Genomic DNA, 21,242 nt, shown 5'->3' with positions numbered 1-21,242 from the left:
GATCCTTTGAGTGCATCATAAACATAGACTGTACAAAAGAAGTGACGTAACCTCTGTAAAGTGAGCTCAAGTGCCATGAACTTGTATTTTTGTAATGGCCAGCAGGGGGCGCTTCCACTGGTGGAAGAAGTCAGACAGCATAGAAGTCTATGAGAAAATTACCCTACTTGATTTATTTCCCAAGTAAAGATTTTTTTTTTGACGGTCTCAAACACTAGTTTCAAGTCTTTTCCAATACAACGTGATGTTCATTTCATAAATGATGGTCCCATCGTTCATGGCACTGTGTACATTTTAATAGTCATAAACTTGGTTTATTTCAAATTATGGATGCTAAGTTTTTTAACAGAGACTATGCACGGCGTAGCCAATAGCCAGGAGCCAGGAGCGGGCAGGTTGCCGGTATAGGTGTGTGTGCATAGTGTCCTCAGGTTCTCAGTCAGAGCTGCCCTCCGCTCTAAATATGGTCACTTTAAGCTACAAAAAACAAAGTGGTGGCCAAAATGACTCAACTCAAATCTTCAAAACAATAATCAAACCAATGACCGACGTCATGGTGACTCAGCCCATTTCTTTTAAACAATCCATCACCATAACTCATAGCAGACAGGAGCATGTGAAGCACTGCTTGTGTAATCCTCATTGCCTGTTTATCCTAGCAATGCTCTTGTCCAGCAAGAAGTTACAAAACTGGTAGACTGATGTTACTTGAACTATGTGAATCATGATTACTGCTATCATGCGTTATCACAAGATTGTGGTGAGACAGCCCTTTCATCTCACTTCTCCATTTTACTCCTGTTTTACCAAATATAGTGGCTCCCCTGGTGTGATGCAAACACGAAAGAGTGTTTAGGTGACACAGTGACAGCGTGGACTGTAGAAACTGAAAACAAGCACAGTGATCATTCTGAATCTGTTGTTTTACATTAACGACAAGGTCAGTCCTTATTATTTATCCCGAGCTCAAAACAATAGAATTTTTAGAAGAAAAGCTCAATAACTAGAGATATTTTGTGATCTCTTTCATAAACTAGGCTGGCAGAATCAAGTCGTTAATTTTTAAAGTCCTCACATTTGATGGTGCATCTTTTATGTGGACTATGTCCAAGCGTGCCATATTTATACGGTAAAGAAATGTAATACACTGTGGTTTCTTGCTTCCCACACTAAAAGGAATCCTTGTCATCACGTTGCCCAGTCTGCACACATCGCCACTCTTTTATTACCCGTTATTTGTCCTGAGCTTGCACAAAGCATCTTGTTGCAGAGATGGTTATGTAAGCACCCAGGCCTTTATTCTACATCATCAGAGAATGTTACCATTTGCCAAAACTTTACTCATGATAAACTGATGAACTGTATTGAGCAGTAATGAGTCTCGACGTATACTCTCTCAGCAAGAAAAGGCCGTTCTAAATTGCAGAGCGAGTTCCCACTCTGCTGCGGAACAATGACAAAGTACTTGAGCTGATATACGAAGGGCATATTCATGGAGCTGGTAATGTCATTTTTCAAAGCAGCTGAGGTGGCCAGAGCACTCAGGTGGGTTGGATTTAGATCAGTGATCACACAAAGCATAAAAAGAGTTTGTTGATGGGAGTTAAGAGCTACCGTGGCCTTCTGAGACTCCTTGGCTACAAACGGAGGAATCTGACTGTAATTCATGCTCAAAAAGCTTCCTTTGGCGGAATTTGTAAAAAGCATGGGCGGTTTAAAGTGATTTATTTCCAGGATTTTCTCAACTAAGGTGGGAATCTAATCAACATTCTCTTCATATGCTAATCTCAAGCAGAAAAGGCCCCACAAATCCTTATTAAGACAACATAAAAATGATATATTGTTTTCAAATTTGGAACCCCCAAGAGCACAACACATAAAACTCTCTCCTTTGACTTAACAGAGGGTGAAATGTAGTGTTGCATGTAGTTACAACAACCATCCTCTGTCCCAACTATCCTCTTTGCACAATAGAAGCACAAATGAATGATGCATTTTGGATAAATTGCTGCAACAACATAGGCTATACACAATTATAACTAATGCAATAAATGAATTTGCTCAGTATATGGCATGCCATTATTTCACTCCTGATAGTTATCCAAAATAGTTCCTGCTGACACTGATACTGTCTTTTTACAATAACAGTTTATTCTTATAAATAAGCTATGCTTTTTGCTTTTGTGCCCTTTTCAAGACTAATAAAGATTATCTAAGGAAATTAACAGCTTGAATTTCCCCCCCAATAATTGAAATTAATTCTTATTGTATGCTTTAATATCTGCAGCAAATTCATATTTAAATGCCATTAAATATATTGTAAAAAAAGTCGTTATGTGTTTATACATGCTTGTATACTTTACTGTGTATTTATGCCTCTGTATATGTTTGCATTTTGTTTCCTCTCTTTTCTTTCTTCTAGGGGCAGTTTCAAACTAATAAAATTAGATCATGTTATATATTTTTATATATATTTTTATATATTATTTTTTTTATATTTTTACACAAATGGCAAACAAAAGTTCAAAGATCAAGCTAATGGCCTGCAATGCCTGGCTGAGCACCTGATAATGGGGGAAAAAACAATTTAGCCCATAACCTAAAATCTTAAATGAATACTGAAATATAAATATGATAATATATACATCAAGGTAGATATATGTGTTAACTTATGTCCTAGTTAAGCTATCAGTCAGCATTAGCACTTAATGTTGCAGCAAATAGAACAGGAGGCTAGACAGGCCCACATCAGGTTTTCTAGTTAGTACATGCTCATTAGGGGGCTGGGCCTTTTGGATGACTGTGGCATGCTGGGTAACTTTCATGGAGCTTACGAAAAAAAAAAAGTTTTTGTTAAAATATTATATGGTGCATCAGAATATTATATTATGTTGTAATGTTAGACAGACGGATCTACGTTATTATAAAGGGTAAGGAGGAACCGTAGCTTCTGCAGTCCAATCCATTTAAGTAGTTTTTTTTCTCAAACAGACCAGCATGAAAAATAGTTTTAAATAAATTCAACAGTATTACCTTCACCCAGGTCCAAGACAGCCAGCACTGCGCTGCTCCGCGCCTCTCCTACGTGATTATTGGCGATGCAGGTGTAGAGGCCAGCATCACTGGGTTTGCAATCCCTAATCCAGAGGCCTCCGTACTCCTGGTTCTCCATGTTGAGGAGGTCCTCATTGTGGTACCAGTACAGGGAGGGCTGGGGGTCTCCGGCCACAGTCACCTTCAGACGGATGTCGCAGCCTGTCCCCACCGCGGCATTCCTCATTTTGCGTGTAAAAACAGGAGGACTTGGGGTGGGATAACCCGCTCCACGAGGATCTGGGACGACTTGCTCTGGGCTCGCTTTGGACCGTTTTGGGGGGATGATGGGGCTCGGGGGTGCCGCCGCTTCATCTGCCCCTTTTTTCAGGGTCATCTGCACCTCAGCTTTTCTCATGGTTGCACTGATTTGGTAGATCCTACAATGTTACTGGATGTGTGGATTGTGTAGCTTTAACGCAAACTGGGCCCTCTCTCAGTAAAAAACTAAACCAGATCCAGTGAAGGCATTAGAGTCTATGAGCTATATACTTTACAGTTAACAAAGTTATCACATTTTTTAAAATGTATAATAGTCTGTAACTATATCACTTGAAAGGCCAGATTATAAAATTATGAAACATATCTGCGGTTGATAAATCCTTCTCAAATGGCAGTTCTCTGACCTCGGTTGTTGTCGAAGAAGAAAAAGAAATAGTTGATTACCAAGTGATTAAGCAGATAGAGATAGCTGCCACTCTCCTGCCCAGAGGTATTTTTAGGGCAAGACCCACTGGATCATGTTGCATTAACAGCTCCCTTGACTTGTCTCTTGGAAGTGACGGCCTTGCTTTCCCCCCTCCTTTTCCTTAAGTTCTCAAACTTTTCAGACGTTTATAACCATTTCCCAGTGGTGCGTAACCTCTCAGCAGAACAAGGTGAATCTTCAGTGAGTTTCCTCTTTATTCCCAGCAGCTTTGAGATCTGTTCTTCCTTGGCTTGTGTTGAATGGAAGCATCTAGTCCACTGTGCCCCCCTCCTCCTTGTCCCATGAGCTAAACCACCCCACTCATGATCTCCCCCTACCTCTGCCAGTCAGTCCGAAGGGGGAAATGACAGTCAGAGCCCCAGCAAGTCTCACAATGACAGCTGCATGGTGATCTGTCTGCCCAGTCACTGCAAGACTCCCGCCCCCTTGTCATTTTTAGCCAACCTGAGGTCAGTAGAACATGTGAGATGGTGCAACACTTGGCACAGAGGAGGGGGTGGTCGGTATGGGAAAGATATTTAATTTGTAGGTCAAATGTTGAGGCTGACGTTGGTCTCCCAATTGTGTTGAGGTGGTCAGATATCATGAAAAGGAATATATTATTATCACTGCATTAAGATTGTGAGCTGGCAACTGAGGCCCTGTAATAGAAATGGAAAGTATCTTCTTTGTGTATGGACACAACTGAGGGGGTATCCTACACTGTAGAGTAGTTTTATCCATAGTTAAAACACAAGAAACAAATAATGAAAACATTTCAATCAAATTAAAAAATGTATAATTAGCATCACTGTATCCCACATGGGACAACTTTAGGCTAACATTCTATCCAAATTTCACATTCACTACTAATATAAATGATCATGTTATATTTCCAATTTATTAAGTGGTGTGAAACTAGAGTCTAACTTCTTATCTCCCAAACTGTATATCATTCCGTATACCTTAGCCTCGGATTTACCAGAGTCGGCAAAAGGATGCTAACACCGCTGAATTAGCCGTGTGCTATCTGTATCCCACACTGGAAAGCTTTTGGCTAACATTCTATCAAAATTTCACAATAACTACTAAATGATCATGTTATGTTTCCATTTGATTAACTAGAGTCTAACTTCTGATTTTTCACACCGTATATCGTTTTAACCGCGTACGTTAGCCTTGGGTTTAATGGAGTCAGCAAAAGGACGCTTACACCAATGAATTAGCAGCGTGCTATATGTATCCCACATCAGACACTTGGATCTCCTCGCTGTAAATGTATTGCTTTTTTAAAATTAAATCTTATAACAGTATATTAAGTAATTAAATGAGCCCTGTCTTTACAAAATGAATGCACTGCTTACATAACAGCATCAATACAAGTAATGTAATAATTAGGGATGTGACCATACTCTCAGCTCACGAGACGAGACTAGACGACACACGATATTGGGTCCACGAGAACGAGACGAGATTTTAAGAAAACTACAATGACAAAATATGACTGGACCAACAGACTTTTATTTAACCGAGTTGCACATGCATTTTGAAATGTTTTATTACTTATAACGCTTTCATGCATGATGCAGGCATGATCTTTTAATAAACTTCCACAAATTGAAACTAAAGCTAAAATTTATAAATGTTAAAATAACATAAATAAAAAAGTAAAATCCCCCAGAGAGTCACTCTGGAGGTGACATATGGTTTTCTATCGTCTCGTAATCGCTTAGGGACAGTTTCAACCGTGATCACATACGTGATGGACATCAGCAGCTGATCAAAACAAAGCAGCATGGCTAATTATCATAGACGTAGCGATATTGAATTAACCGCTTCGATTCGTTCTTCCTGTTCTTAACGAGCCGCCGGCCCCTGCAACTTCATTCTGGCTGCTTGCTGCTTCCCCTCCTTCTCATCCTCTTCTTCTTTTCATTTTACTGCCCCACAGGTCACAAATAGAAGTTTGGATAACTCATAAATCTTGCGAGACTGATTTTTAACGCAACGAGAAATATCGCCGAGTTTAATCTCGCGAGATCTCGTCACACCCTAGAATATATCCATTCTGCATAATAAATACTTTTACTTTTGATACTTTAAGTACATTTTGATGCTGATACTTTTGTAGGCCTACTTTTACTTCAGTAAGTTTTAAATGCAGAACTTGGATCTTGAAAAGAACCTATGGTGACAGCTGTGTAACAAACACTTTAAATCTTCTAAAATCTCCCATATTCAGTTTTATGTTTCACATTAACTCATTAAATCCCTAAGTGACGTATACTCAACCATAGACATACTCAACACCCTGGTGTGGTGGTCATGTGACTGTGACAAGAAGTGACTTCTGCAAAATGTGGCTGTGACTGGAAACAAAAATGTGAGTTAATTAGTTAAGTAGTTAATTTAAAAAAGCTTATTTTTTCTTACTAGGCTTAGTTTAAACCCATTTAACAATTCAAGGGTGTCCTTTATTGCATTTCACTTGTTCTCACCATATTTCCTGAACAAATTAAAGTCAGAATTTGATGCAAACAAAATGGCACATGGTTATTTGTTTTTATTTATTATTGATGTATTATTATTTTGTTAAATAAAAACAAATCTGAAAAAAAATGTGTTGTCAAACAGCACTATTAATGTCACAATTTTGATAAATGTTGTGACGATGTAAAGAAAAAGGCAAATTTGTGTTTCTGTAAGCAGAAAATGTGTTTAGTTTTTTTTTTTATTAAATAAGAAATAGTATAAATACCATAAACACCCATTGTAACTTATATGTCACATCACAGATCTTTTGACAATTAGGGATAGTATTTTTTTAGAAAAAATCATTAATGTGTTCTATGTGGTCAACTTGGTCTGTGGTATAATCCCCCATAATTTTCCTTCAAGGATAAGAGAGGTCTGGGTTCTTATGGGTTAAATGCAAAAAACAAACAAATAAACAGGGAAAAGCTGGGGACATAATGTCAATGTAGCTAACATATCATTGACATTAACTATCAAAGCAAGCAGTTTCATTCATGGGGAAATGTGAAGAGAAAAAATAATGTCAAAATAAATAAATAATATTTTAAAAAATCACTTGTATGAAGTGTAAAGTCACTTGTATTGCTCAAATGCAATTTCACTGTGACATAATTAGTATTGGTACATATCATAGACTGTATAAAATAGGTACATATATTGCTTGAACGTTGTCGCTAACGTTGTATGCTAACATTGTATGCTAACGTTGTATGCTAACGTTAGCTGAAACAACACATTTGCAAAAAAATGTGCCTGGTGCCAAAGAAGTACACAAGCAGTTCCCCACTATAAAAGAAGCAGCCTGATTATGTGAAATATGAAAATCAGAGAACTTGAAATTAGTCTGAAGTCTGTCAAAATTTTGCCATGAGCAGACTGAAGGGCATGTGACGAGCAGAATATCCGTCACACGCCACAAGCTAGCCTGTTAATGCTAGGTTAGCATGACTAAAAATCTGTTTTCAAAGTGAAACGTAGTAGCAGTAGTAGCATACATGGTTTAGTACCACTATATTAAAACACCAAGTGACATGAATAACGTATTTCAAATCAAATTTACATGACTGCATTTTTATCAATATTTTAAGTTAAGATTAACAACAAATGCAGATAAGGAGTAGCAGTAATTTGTTGTAGGCTATTAGTTGTAGTACAGTAGTAGATGATAGCAAAGTTCATAGTGGGATATGTTTTCTTCTGGAAACACAACACTTGTGTGGAAACAAAGGTCTTCTGTGGAAAAAGGTCCATCAATACAGAGACTGTGGCTGTTACCAGTGGTGAAATGTAACTAAGTACATTAACTCAAGTACTGTACTTAAGTACAATTCTGTGGTATTTGTACTTTACTTATTTATCACTTATTTTATGCAACTTTATCATTCTACTCCACTACATTTTAGAGACAAATATTGCTCTTTTTACACAGTAAACACTTTTAAATAGTATATTAAGTAGTTAAAATGAGACCTATCTTTACAAGCAATCTTGCTTACATAAATGCATTAATGAAAATAATCTAATAATATATTTAGAATATATAAAACAATCTGAGTACTTTTACTTTTGATACTTTAAGTACATTTTGATGCTGATACTTTTGTACTTTAAGCTCTGAATGCAGGACTTTTACTTGTAGTGGAGTAATTTCACAGTGTGATAATAATACTTTTGCAGGTAAAGGATCTGGCTCTGATCTGGTTTTATTGGATGAAATAAACCTGATTGGGTTAGTGGGAGGGCTAACCTTATGTCGTAATAAGCAGAATTATTTTCTTCTGCTTAATAAGTAGCTGTCAGCTGCACTTCCCTCATCTTATAACCAAAAAGATCTTTTAAAAGGTTTTGTATATTAGATACAGAAACAAACAGATACATAAAGCCTTGCCCGTCTAACTTCCTATGATTGCTTTAATATTCCTCCTGCAGTCATCACAACTTATATTATTTCCAAACAAACTGCTGTGGGCTGTAAACAGCAAAATAACACAATTAGCTGTATGTGAAATATAAAAGTTTTTGTAACAAATGGGGTGACTTAATGGTATTACCGTACAGAAACATGGAGCAGTGTAAATGTTCACAAAACTTTAATGAAAATTGCAACTATACAGATTACAAAATGTGTGGCATTTGAATGACAACCTGTTGCCTTCAGCTTTATATACATACAAAACAACTTAGAAAAATATACATTACTATAAAAAAAAATTATATGGAGTTATGTAATACAGTGCAGGATAGATGTATGGTTCTGGTGAACTAAATGCAGTACACCTTGACCTAGAAGACAAATGTTCTTTCAGAAAAAATATCAGTGTGATATTTCAGACTTTGCTGCAAAGCATTTTCATAGCAGTTGCAACCTCAAGGTGTTCATCAGGGGACTTTTTGTCTGTTTGTTGTGACATATCATTCTGTTGAAATGTAATCACTTGGAATTGAAACTAGACGAATATGTTACCCAACGTTTCCTCAGAAGTAAACATGACTGAGGAAATGATTTGCATGAAAAATAAAAAAAATGTTAGTTTTTTTTACACATTTGTTGAAGTGTTCTAGGCAACTCATTTTGTACTGATTGAGTTATTCGTGATTTAAAAAAATGCAGATATATATCAAAACGACTCCAGCAAGTGAGATCCTGCAGTACAAACAATGTGATTAATGTATGTGAATAGTTCAAAGTGTCTTTCTGGTGTTCTCACATGAATGTGGACGTGAGTTCTGATGACAGTGAAGACCTGCTGCTTCTCGTTACTGGCGCTCTCTTCACGAGCCCCATCTTCCTCATTATCTGCAACAGCCTCTTTCTGAACTTCTCGCCCACAAAAGCATACAGCACGGGGTTGACGCAGCTGTGAAGCAGCCCCAGACTCTGGGTGGCAAACATGACCTGATCCACCACCATCCTTGCCGGGCACTGGTAGGGCACTATCTTTGCCCTGAAGAACGTGTCTGCCATCACTGAGAAGTGGTACGGCGCCCAACAGAGCAGGAAGGCGACCACCACGAACACAATCACTCTCATGGCTCGTTGCTTCTGAAACCCCCCACGGATGTGAAGCAGGCGCTGGATGGTTACTCCATAACAGGGCAGCATGATGGACAAGGGGATTAAAAAACCCAAAGTGTGGCGAAGGATTCTGGTGGTCAGCCGCCACACGTCAGCACTGCCGGGATCATACAGTTCAGCACACACTATCAGACTGGAGTTTTGAGATTGGGATGCAGAATTTAAAAGCCCTGGCAGAGACAGGAGCGCTCCAACAATCCAGACAGCGATACAAACTCCCCAGCTGACCATCTGTCTGTTGGATTTGCGCGCCTCCATAGCTCGCACAATCACCATGTAGCGGTCCATGCTGATGCACGTCAGGAAGAGAATGCTGGAGTAGAAGCTCAGCTCTTGGAGGATGGTGACGATTTTACACATGGCGTCTCCAAACACCCAACCTTTTGTAACAGCAGTGGCCCAGAACGGGAGAGTAAAGGCCAGCAGGAGGTCGGCCACAGCCAGGTGGAGGAGGTAGAGGTCGGAGGGGGACAGCGACTGCTTGGTCAGGCCGATCACCAGACCCACTACCAGGTTTCCAGGAATGGCCAACAGAAAGATGACCACGTAAAACGTGGTGACAGCAACCATCGCTGCATCTGGGATGAAGAAGATGCTGCAGGGCTGCGTATCAGGGTCTGGGATAAACTCTATTGTGCCATTGTATGTGAAGTTGAGTTCCTCATAAATAGCGTTGAAGTCTAGAATCAAAGAAGATGTGTTTGGATCTGAGGACAGCAATAAAATAGCACTTTAGTCATAGATATAACTACATATAACTATTATGAACATACAGGTGCATCTCAATACATTAGAGTATGATGGAAAAGTCAATTTCCAGTAGTTCAAGTCAAATAGCCCCAACCAAGTATTGAGTCATATAGATGGACATACTTTTCAGAGGCCAACATTTCCATATTAAACACACTTTTTAAAATTGGTCTTTTGGTCACTGAATTTTAGGTCTTCATTAAGGCAAGGCAAGTTTATTTGTATAGCACAATTCAACACAAGGTAATTGAAAGTGCTTTACATACACATTAAAAACAGCAAGACAATTGAAAACAGTAAAAACAGTCAATTAAAACAGGGAAATAGAAATAAAAATATAAATAGGATAAAATAAGATACAACAGGATAAAAAAAAAGAGATAAAATAATAAAAAGCACAAGTCAAACATTGTGTAGTTAAAAAGTAATGGCAGTAGAGTAGAGCAGATAAGTGTTAAAGTTAAGAGTACGCTGCAGTAAACAATAGTGTTTTTAGTCCTGATTTAAAGGAGCTAACCGTTTGGGCAGACCTCAGATCTATGGCTTACATTAAATGTAAGCCATACTCATAATTAGAAGAAATTAAATAAATTAAGACATGAAATATTTCATTCTCTCAGTAATGGATCTATATAATGTGTTATTTCCACTTCTTGAACTGAATTACTGAACTTTTCTATGATGTTCTATTTTTTTAGATTCACCTGTATGCCTAATGACAATATTAAATGTACTTTAAACAGATCAGACTGGCTACAAACACAAAGCCAAAGGTAAGGCACAAACTAATGTGCTGTTCAAACATTCCCTGTCATAAATAGCATGAAACAATAAAACAACAATAATGATGCAGACTGCATTCTTTTATATCTTATACTAAATATACATCAGGACATTACATTATTACTTATTTCAGTGAGTTATTAAGGGCTATAAGTTGTCAAATAGCCTGTTTCTGCTATAAATATAATTTATTAAATTGTATAGATAAAATATCAGCCAATATAAGACAGTTATTTTCAGGATTAAAATACTCACCAGACATCATGATGTCTTCTCTGCGGGAGGCACTGAGTGTGTCACAGGGAGACGGGGAGCAAGCACTGTATGTCTCTACAGCCCTCCCCTCACACCGTTACCATGGGCATATTTTTTTTTTTTCCTGTTTGCCTTATACACTGATTGTGATTGGCTCAAGAATTATGATTTCACAAGCATGAAAGGAAATGCATTGAAAGTTGTGTTTAAGGTCTTCACTTCTATCTTTTCATTTACACACTTATTTAGTATATGTAATGTTTAATTATTTAATTATTTACTTAAAATTTCATTTGTCAAACGTACACTCAGTACTGTTTGGGCAACAACCAAATTGTGACACAAGCATCATTTTTTCCTATATTTATTTATTTTAACTCTTATTAATTATTTCTTACTTATGCCTTACTTATGCTTAAGTGTTTGTTGACATTTTTCAAGAGTCATTGTTTGGGTACTTTTTAAGCCACAGTGCTTCCCCTTTAGACGTCCAATAAAGCCACATTATCTGAATGACTGGTGTCATGAGATGTGTGGTCACATTGTGCACACAATCGAAAGAGAAACCATTCCAATATTTGTTAATTAAAAACAAACACTGGATGAACTGTTGACATACTGATGAAATGCAATATCAGATATGTTATTTGATTGATAATTATTTCAATTCTGCTTGGCTCTCTGCTTTTCCAACTCCTGCTGCTTTGATGCCCATGTTTATATAGTTAAAAAGATATACAGTCATGGAAATAACTATTATATATATAACTTGTTTTCTTCATTTTCTTGTTCATTTTAATGCCTGGTACAACTAAAGGTACATTTGTTTGGAAAAATATAATAACAAAAATAGCTTATGAGTTTAATTTAAGAGCTGATATCTGGCCATTTTCCATGGTTTTCTTGATAATAACCAAAATCATGATCAAGATAACCATGGAAAACAGCTAGATATCAGCTCTTAAATTAAACTCTTATCAGCTATATTTGTTGTTATCATTATATTTGTCGAAACAAATGTACCTTTAGTTGTACCAGGCATTAAAATGAACAAGAAAATGAAGAAAACAAGGGTGGTCTAATAGTTTTTTCATGACTGTATATACTTAAGAAGTTATATAGCAAGAATATTATATATATATTACATATATGAGTATAACGCTCCTTCAGTGTGGAAATACAAGGCTAGTGATTCATTTCGAAGATTAGAACCTGAGGCTATTAATGAGGACAACAGGTTTAAACCTCTCAACAGCAGTGAAACTTTAAATACCATAAACCACATGATGTGACCACATTTCTGATTGACTGCTGCTCCTGAGAGGAAGTTCCCAGCTCATGACATGCGTTCTGTGTTGACACATGAGCGGCGGGCATCACATTTCCTGCCGCACTTCTCATGTGTTTCAACTTGCAGTGTCACAAGTACTGCGATTTTGACACAAGTGAAATTACATAAACATGTTTTGAACATAGGGTCTAGACAAACAATTGGGACTATTGACTTTGGGAACTGGGGTTTAGGTAACTTTAGACAGAATTTCACCTCCAGCTATATGTCAGAATTACATGTTATGTAGCTATAGTATCACAAAACAATACGACTCATTGGCTTGCTTTATGAGGTAGTAAAAAAATGATTCAATTTAGTCCTCACAGAACAGCTGACTCCACTGTGTCATCTGAAGTGTGTCACATGTAAACTATGTCATTTGAACAGCACCTCTAGCAGTTTGGACACTGAGCAATAACAAAGGGCATTAGAAGTGTAACATTGACAACCAGAGGGTTGAATTTTTATGTGCTTGGTGCAACAAAGGATATGAAGAAACACAGGGTCCTGGTGTGTGCAACACATTGCTCCAAAATGAAAAAAAAAACCTAATTCATGATAATACCTAATTCATAGAAGTATAGCTGTGCCAGGAAGCTTCTGCTAAATTATGGGACATTATAAGAAAAGAAAAAACTACATAACCCCCACTCAGATATAGTAAATACCTTTTTAAAACAAATGTAGTTCATTTTTGTAGGCACTAGATGGTGCTATAGAATATAAACATGACTTATGATGGGAGGCATGGAGCTCTAAAAGTGGCAGTGTGTTTAAAACATGGGCTTTATATGGTTTGTTTAGGGACTTGAGTGTGGTGCTGGTAATACTTGAGTCAAACTGTGTACAGCTCAAGGAAGGGTTTAAACAAATCTAAAAATAATCACACAAAAAATATTCACACCAAGTCATCTTTTCTGTTACAGCCCCATTGAGTTGTATACCTTCTTGGGTGCAGTATGAACCAACTTGACATACATTTGATTGACATTACCAGTAACTTAACTGTCAAACAAACTACACACTACATGTGGCAGTAGAATTACTGTAAAATTTATTCCGTGAACCATTTTGCCAGTACTTAAGTGGTCCCATATGATCAAGGTACAATTAATGGCGAAAAAAAACTTGTCTCATGGAAAAAAAGAAAAAAAAGTTTAATATCAATCTACCTATCATTAAAAATTCCAAACTAACACCTTTCCTTACACAGAGTCACTTCGGATATAGTTCGGTTTGAAGCATTTCCCTTGTGCATTCAGTCCAAGAACTCATTTTCTCCAACTTAAGGCCTTTTCCACTAAAAAGCAGAAACAGATTTCCTGATTTAAATGACAGCCAACTTTGCCCGACATAAATTAAGAGAAGAAAGTGCATCAAGTGTTCAAGTAGGGTGTGTAGTTTTAAAGAACATAAACGGGGGGAGGGGGATAGGACAGTGCATGGGGGAGGAAAACACTGGCACAGAACTGGCAATTTGCAGTGATATTTAGAAGACGGGTGAAGACTGAGAGGGTTGACCACAACTCAACCACCAAGGCTCGACTATACAAGTCCTGCTAGTGCATCAAGTGGTAGATCACAATCACACTGTGCTGCTTACTGAGAGCACTACCTACATTATGAATGACAAATGACACATTTGACTGTTAGCCTGTATAAAAAATGATGCAAGCAGTCCCTAATATATTTATTATTTTGAAAGCCGATATAGGCTGTGATGGATGGGACAGAAATGTTTTAAAAAAAAACAGGGCAGGGGGAAATAAGGATGTCCATAGTTTTCCCACATGATCTCCCCCCCAAGCCCAGTTTCATCTTTTGGCACGCCGTGGGTCCCTGCCGTTGCTAATGGTAACCGAAGACTTTGCGGTTGTCGCGGGTCCTGCAGCAATAACTGGAGGCGCTCCATTGCCAGGAGACCGGCCGTTGGGTCGCCCCATGCCTCCGAAGGTAGGGTCACGTCCCGCACCAGATGGTGCATTGTTGTTGTTGTTGGCAAATGGAGGCATGGAACCATTACCTGTGGGTTGAAAAATACAAGTAAGTGCTCACACTTCTTCCACTTAAGCCATTTTTTCATGTCACAGCTGGAAAAGCATGTGTTAAATGAATGAATTCCATTTAGATGCTTTGGACTGAGGGTCTTGGTACAGTGCATGCTCACTCACTGTTGCACCAGAATGGCTAACCTGACACTTAACAGAACCATTATTAGTTGTAACACCTGTGCTTCTACTTAAGACACTCTTTAGACACTCTATTTTTTATTGTATTTTTATATTTTATTGCTTGAAGTATGCCTAGGTTGTTCTTTTTATTTAATTGTGTTGTCATTGTCTATGTGTGTAATGCTGCTGCTACACTGTAATTTCCCAGCTTGGGATAAATAAAGTATATCTATCTATGCAAGTCAAAATTAGGACCAAAGCGATATGGGATTTCTGACGCCCATACACTATCAGTTTAATTGGGGAAAATCCAGTGATTATAGAATATCGAGGCCAATAAAATTAATGTAAAACAGACTTTTTCTACTGGAACTGTGCACTGATTTTGCCTCGATATGACGATGCAAAAAGGTGCACAGAAGTCTGCTTTCTTTCATAAATTTCTCAAAGCACATTTACATTATGCATTATACATTCAATGCATTTCATTGCCGACTACATCACTATCTTTGGGGAAATGTTGACCATTCACTGTCACTTCTCAGCCATCTTTAGGTGACAGATGAAAGAATATTTCCTCTTTGAGTTTCTCTTTACTAGACAAACTACATGATATCATTTTAGATTTATTCAAGCATAATTCTCTGAATTATATGTTCTAATTAAGATGTTTTGATATGGGACAACATATGTGATATTATGTCTGGGACACCATTGGTGATACCTGTCTTGCTTTAGTAAAAATGTTTGGAAGTATAAAAAATGCCTTCGCATTCTCTGAAGACAAAAAAGGCAAGAAAAAGAGGCGTCTTGCTCTTATTTCAAATTGAAGCAAGAAAAAAAAAAGGGGGGGGGGGGGGTAATAACCTTTAGTCATTTTTCATTGAAATCAAATTGTTGCATCAAAAAGTGTGACTTTACTTCAGATTACACCAAAATTCTACAGTAATTTTGAATTGATGCCATTGTGGACGATCACTTACATTAAGACCTTTGACCAAGTAATACTACACGCCCAACCCAATAAAAAGTTGGGATACTGGATCGAATGTACATAAAAATCAGCATCCCTAGTACCTGCTAGAACAGTGCTTTTGCATGAAGGAAAATATACTGACCTGGTGGGGCAGCTGTACCTGAATTCTGATTGGGCGGAGAGTTTCCCCTCTGATTCTGGTCTGGTTTCCCCTGTTGGTGAAAGAGACCACCATCGGTGTTAGACATTGACAGAAGACTTTGTTTAAAATGGGGACTGGAGTGGACATTATTTGACAGATTTCCTTTATTTGAGGATCTTTTGATTTCAGTGTTATGACCATATTTGCAAACTCAAGCAGCAGTTCCGGGCGGGGTGGGGGGGGCGCAACATATCTGAATTATAAGTGGGGAGTGTGTACATTAATACTCACAGACTTGTTTTGCTGGTTTGTTTGGCTGAGCAGCTCAGGGTTTGGTTCACTGAAGTTTGGCACTTCTGAATACACCATGCAGAACCTGTGGAGACAAATTTTATAGATGAAATTCAGAAACTGCGTTTGGCTGGAGTGGTCTTGAAATCTAAAGCCTTAAATGCTTATGACTATTCAGAACTTCAAAAGCTACTCACTGAAAAGTAGTAGAGTGAGACTAGAATAGGTATAGATAAAGGTTATATTTGGTAATGTTTTGTGACTATGTACACAACTGACATTGTGCCTACTCATGAACAATACATCTCCACCTAAATATTTACATAATTCAATACAAAAAGGGTGTATTAAAGATCTTCAAACATGTTTATATATCTATGATGCAACTGCCCATTTTCACAAAATGCCATTGTTATGATGCTTGAGCAACAGGTACAACAACTTTACTGGAGTATGAATAGATCTGTGGCCAGTTACTCACTCTCCAATCTTCTGCAGATCTCCTCCTCTTCCAGTGTATAGGGTCAGGCAGCCTTTCCATATGGATGCATAGCTAAAAAGAAATATCAATTTAAACTTAAGAAAAGAGGATTTCTCATAGAATTTAAAACAAAGTTGCTCCTGGCAATAGAATATGTGTAATAGTTTGTCAGTAAATAGTACAGATGTAAAATCAACTGAGCAAGTACTGTAGGTATCAGTCTCCATGCATTGGATCAGTCTTACCCAGTGGCGGTTCTACACAGGGGCCTACAGGGGCCACTGCCCCTGTGAAGAAGCCCTTGGCCCCTGTTGTGGCCCCTGTGTCAAATTAATAATAAAATGATACATTTATAACAATGAACGATGGAACAATTCTTACCAATTTTTTGTTCAAACAATATCTCATTGTACACAAAAGGAACCCAGAATGTGTGTATTGTATAATAGTTTAATTGTGCAATAAAAGCTAAGTATAAAGATCATTTTCACTGTACTGCACTTTCAAAATAAAAAAAAGCAATTGTGCAGAAAAATGAGAAATGTCATTATCGTATAAAAATAACTGTTAATGTTGGTGAGTCTCATTGCTTCAATCAATGTAGTTCTTCCAAATATGAGAATTTTAGCTAAAATAAAGGTTTTGAATGCTTAAATATCATTTTTGACGATTTTTAATGTGCCCCTCTGATTAAACACTGGCCCCTCCTTGGCCCCCACAGTAAAATTGGTCTAGAACCGCCACTGGTCTTACCCTCTGGTTAACTTGATAATGTCGCCTGGCTGAATAAGGCTGCCAAGTTCGTCCCAGACGGAGATCGCGATGCTTCCGCTCTTGTCTGCCACCTTGCATGAACGCACCTCATGACCATCTTTCGTTTTGGTGACTCGTCCTAAAAGTATAGAGCAATGATGAGTTGGACAAAAGACTCAGCCAGTTAAAACAGCTGCAACTAGGATTACATTTCAACACGTGCACATGAGTTCTGGTAGGGGATGGTCAATTATACTGTACGTAAAATTAACGAAATGACCGCTGGCCCCTTTAATAAAAAAAGACACGAGTTGATGTATGAGGGGAGAGAGAGAGGCGCTTTAGCATCAGAGTCCACCTAACTTACCTATTTCCAACACGATGAATACGATATTCAAATTTTTCGACCCCGGCTTTACGTCCTTTATCAGAAACACGGCCTCGCCTGTTGCGGTTGCCATTATTAGTTTGGAAGAAAAATGTTCGGTCACTCAAACTCACTGGCAGCAAGTGCTGGGTAGCTACAAGCACACAGAGTTAGCTTCGGCTCGGCTAGATACGTAGCCCGTTAGCCAAATGCTAACGTAGCCTCACTTTCACACTAACGCTATGCTAACCGTTTATAGACACAATGGTCAGCTGCTAAGCTAGTCGGCTACTTTTATGTCAAATACAACAAACACTCACTCAACAGTTAACGTCAACTGACCTCTACAAAATAGGAAACACACTAGCAGGGTGGCCAAACTCGCTAGCTCAGTGGCGTTAGCTCTTTTGCTAAGGAACACTTTGCTCAGCGTTAGCAAGCTAGTTTGCTAGCTGCCTTATATGGAAGTCTGTGCATAACGTTATCTCTTCTCACGAGTATCGCCATAATAGCAGGTCTTCACATCGCGTAAGATAACGTGAAAAATCGACTAATGTTTAATCTACGGGTACTCCACGGTTAAGCAGTGCGGTTGGGTAAAGATGTCGAATTCAGATAAAATAGTATTAATAAGCTGATGGATCCAGAATCACGAGTCAAAACTGTTTCTGTTACAACAAAGACAAGTTGAGACCACAACTTGAGAGGCTGTCTGAGTTGCAATTATTTGAAGACAAAGTTATTTCCCCCTGACAACTAAGACAATCCCAGTTACGCCTAGGTTAATAATTTTTAAATCGACCGCATTTCCTTTGTGTGTCTCTTTAGAGTAAAAGGAACTGATCGCTCTGCTAGCGCGCAGTCTGCTCAGACTCTTAGTGTGTCTATATCTAACTATGGCCCCTGGAAAGTTAATGTTCGAAAAGCCTTGTGTCAAATGCCCTGGTTATATTTGCCTAAACAACACTAAAGCCCCCAAAACGCTGTATAAAATCTGTACAAGCTGTTACTACACTCTCTACCCTGCTTCAACAATGCCCCAAAAACTACGTCAATGGGTCCTGCCGGTCTTATTTATATGACTCAGTCAGTCCCATTATCCTACATAGGGAAGGGGTATACACATAGAAACTTCCTTTTGTGTGCTCTTATACAATCCAATCGACACGGTCTAACAATTACCTGGCTTTTATTTGTAAATACAATGCTATTACGACTACAAGCTCACAGTATGCTGACCTGTTTACAGAAAATAAAGAAAGTAGTTGGTTTGTACCAAATGAATGCCTTTCACAAACAACGCGAGATTAAGAAACCATAAGTGAGAGTTAGTGTCAACTACGACTACGACACTACATCTATGTGACACTAATGATGGTGAAATTTGTGACATGAAGGCACATTGTTTTAATTTTAAGTCAATACGGCTAATCGTTCATAATAAACATCCATGTTGTCCCGTTTAAACAATACACAATCTCGCCATGGTTGGAGCGGAAAATGCATCCCAATAGTGAGTATACGTTAGTTATTTGTAAAACATGTAAACAGTATGCAACAGCATTGCGTAAATCCGTGTGCTATTGGGTGTTATCCTTTTTTTTTTAAATATAAGCAAAAGAAATATCGTCACGAACAGGATTCGAACCTGTGCGGGGAAACCCCATTGGATTTCGAGTCCAACGCCTTAACCTCTCGGCCACCGTGACTATACAACATGGTGATTCTATCTGGGTTCAATATAATAATAGTGTCGCCCTCAGTTTTGTTAAACGTCATATAAAAATTTTCAGAAAATGGCTTATACTGTTTGCGCTTTTTTGGCTTACTTCTTATAGCTAGACAATCGATAAAAACGATAGATAATGTGGGGAAAAAAGCACCGAGTGCTGACATAAGATGTACTATGTTTCTGACATAAGAGGGAGACAAACACCAGCAAAACACCGTGGCTCACTCATGGAAGTTGAGGAATAAAAACCTCTTGCAGGTAATTCAGCACATAGGCTACAAAAACACCTACGACAGCTTACCATTTTCTTATTCTGTAAACGACACATGGAAAGCTACAAAAATGCCCAAAACAATGTTTTGCACAACATGTTTTTACAGTCCATGATTTACTGTATACTCATCATTTCTGTCATAGTAAAGTATTCAGTCGTATTTATTTTTATTTTTTAATCTGTTCAAATATTAAAGAGCCATTTCTCCCATATTAACACTATTTTTCAGAGCTTTGACAATCAAAATTAGATTCCATCCAACTTTATTGTAATGGGGTGGAGGCAGTCTCACAGAGATTTCAAAACCTAGGCAAATAAAAGCTGTTAGAATGCGTAGATAGTACTAGGTCAATTGTTAAAAAGATTTGTTTGTAACATGGGTAAAGCAACCTTTTGCTGTGGCTCTGGCCCCAATTCCTGTCCTGTCTTGAATGTATAAAGCACTCTGAATCCACATAATGTGCTATGTAAATAGGGGTTGAGCAATTGAACCACTCCCCTCACAGAGATTAATACTCCACTACCCTATTACCTACTCCTGGGTTTACAATGCAATCACCTACAATTATTTCCAAACTAGCAATGACCTAAGAACAGAACATTAATTACCATTATCTCATTTATGTGAAAATATTCCATTAGTTATTCATTAAAAATACTCATATTACCGATAGGACTGGAAACAAACAACACAAACAATATTTGAATGTTATAAAATCTTTATTGATGTATACAATGCTAAATTCTGAAAGGAAATTCCTGCATGTTTACAAGCTGCTTGAAACAAGTGTCAGAAAGAGTTCATTTAAAACACTCAAGTGGCAAGGAATCTTCTGCTGTGAAAGAAACTTCTTTGGTTTAGGTGGTTAACTATTCGAACAGGCTATAAAGTAGAAACTCTGTATGAACAAAGATGATGTTAAACACAATATCACTACCCAACAATGCTGTAGAGTTTAAACTTTCTAACAAATAAACAGCTCTCACGTATGATCCAGATTAAAAAGTCAGATATTCAATAAAAACAGACTTTTACACAGATCTAGATATGACATTTTTAACATTAACAGACAGATATCACCAAAGTAACACGTTTGAAAGAATAAGCAGAAAACACCTCAGAGCCAGTCACATTTTAACCTCTACAGTACAAAGAATGTGCACATAAGCCTTGTGTTCAATCCCTTTTCAGTAAAATGATTCATACAAAGAATTAAAAAGAAAATGACTAAGCATATTTAATAAACACAGGTAACAAGTTATTTAAAATCAATTGTGTCTAGTATTTTCTCCTTACAGATCCCACTGAGCAAACTGGCAGGTTAATTTTTGTAACGCATTAAGCACAAAAAAGGCTTTAAGTCAACTTGTTGAAAATATCTATTTCATGTACACTTCTTTTCTAATGTGTTTATCAGACCCCTATGAAATATGACTACCGGTATTTATTTTTGCATAGCTAAAATATCAAAATATTTGGGGCACCATATTTTGACGTGAAGAAGTGAAGAATGCATTGTTTATATAGATGATGTATGGATG

The 21,242-nt window shown here is 37.7% G+C and overlaps 3 protein-coding genes and 1 non-coding gene across 5 annotated transcripts in view; all 4 read right to left on the bottom strand.

The window, feature by feature from the left end:
- Nucleotides 1-3,451, bottom strand: part of spegb (striated muscle enriched protein kinase b) — a 54,912-nt gene extending 51,461 nt beyond the window's left edge. The window contains exon 1 of the mRNA XM_059342338.1: nt 3,034-3,451. Within this exon, the coding sequence (XP_059198321.1) occupies nt 3,034-3,451 (418 nt within the window). The remainder of the gene's footprint in view (nt 1-3,033) is intronic.
- Nucleotides 3,452-8,429: 4,978 nt separating this feature from the next.
- LOC131979316 (C-X-C chemokine receptor type 2-like) lies at nt 8,430-10,313 on the bottom strand. Its single transcript, XM_059343266.1, has one exon. The coding sequence runs from the start codon at nt 9,960-9,962 to the stop codon at nt 9,021-9,023; it is 942 nt and encodes a 313-aa protein (XP_059199249.1). The 5' UTR covers nt 9,963-10,313; the 3' UTR covers nt 8,430-9,020.
- Nucleotides 10,314-13,652: 3,339 nt separating this feature from the next.
- On the bottom strand, nt 13,653-18,735 carry nabp1a (nucleic acid binding protein 1a). 2 transcript variants are annotated; one of them, XM_059343391.1, is made up of 6 exons: nt 17,695-18,735; nt 17,328-17,466; nt 16,575-16,646; nt 16,094-16,178; nt 15,803-15,872; nt 13,653-14,536 (listed from the first exon to the last, which is right to left on the bottom strand). In XM_059343391.1, exons 1-6 carry the CDS (start codon nt 17,786-17,788, stop codon nt 14,328-14,330), a joined length of 669 nt encoding a protein of 222 aa, XP_059199374.1. In that variant the 5' UTR covers nt 17,789-18,735; the 3' UTR covers nt 13,653-14,327. The 2 variants fall into 2 exon arrangements, with proteins under 2 accessions (XP_059199374.1, XP_059199375.1); XM_059343392.1 differs by having other exon boundaries at nt 15,821-15,872.
- A 586-nt stretch (nt 18,736-19,321) lies between these two features.
- trnas-cga (transfer RNA serine (anticodon CGA)) lies at nt 19,322-19,403 on the bottom strand. The gene has a single exon. It is a non-coding gene; the product is annotated as a tRNA-Ser (tRNA).
- Nucleotides 19,404-21,242: the final 1,839 nt, after the last annotated feature.

This window comes from Centropristis striata, chromosome 10, assembly GCF_030273125.1.
Source record: "Centropristis striata isolate RG_2023a ecotype Rhode Island chromosome 10, C.striata_1.0, whole genome shotgun sequence".
Taxonomy (NCBI): Eukaryota; Metazoa; Chordata; class Actinopteri; order Perciformes; family Serranidae; genus Centropristis; species Centropristis striata.
Note: the sequence above shows the minus strand (reverse complement) of the source record. Positions and strands in the feature narration are given on the sequence as shown.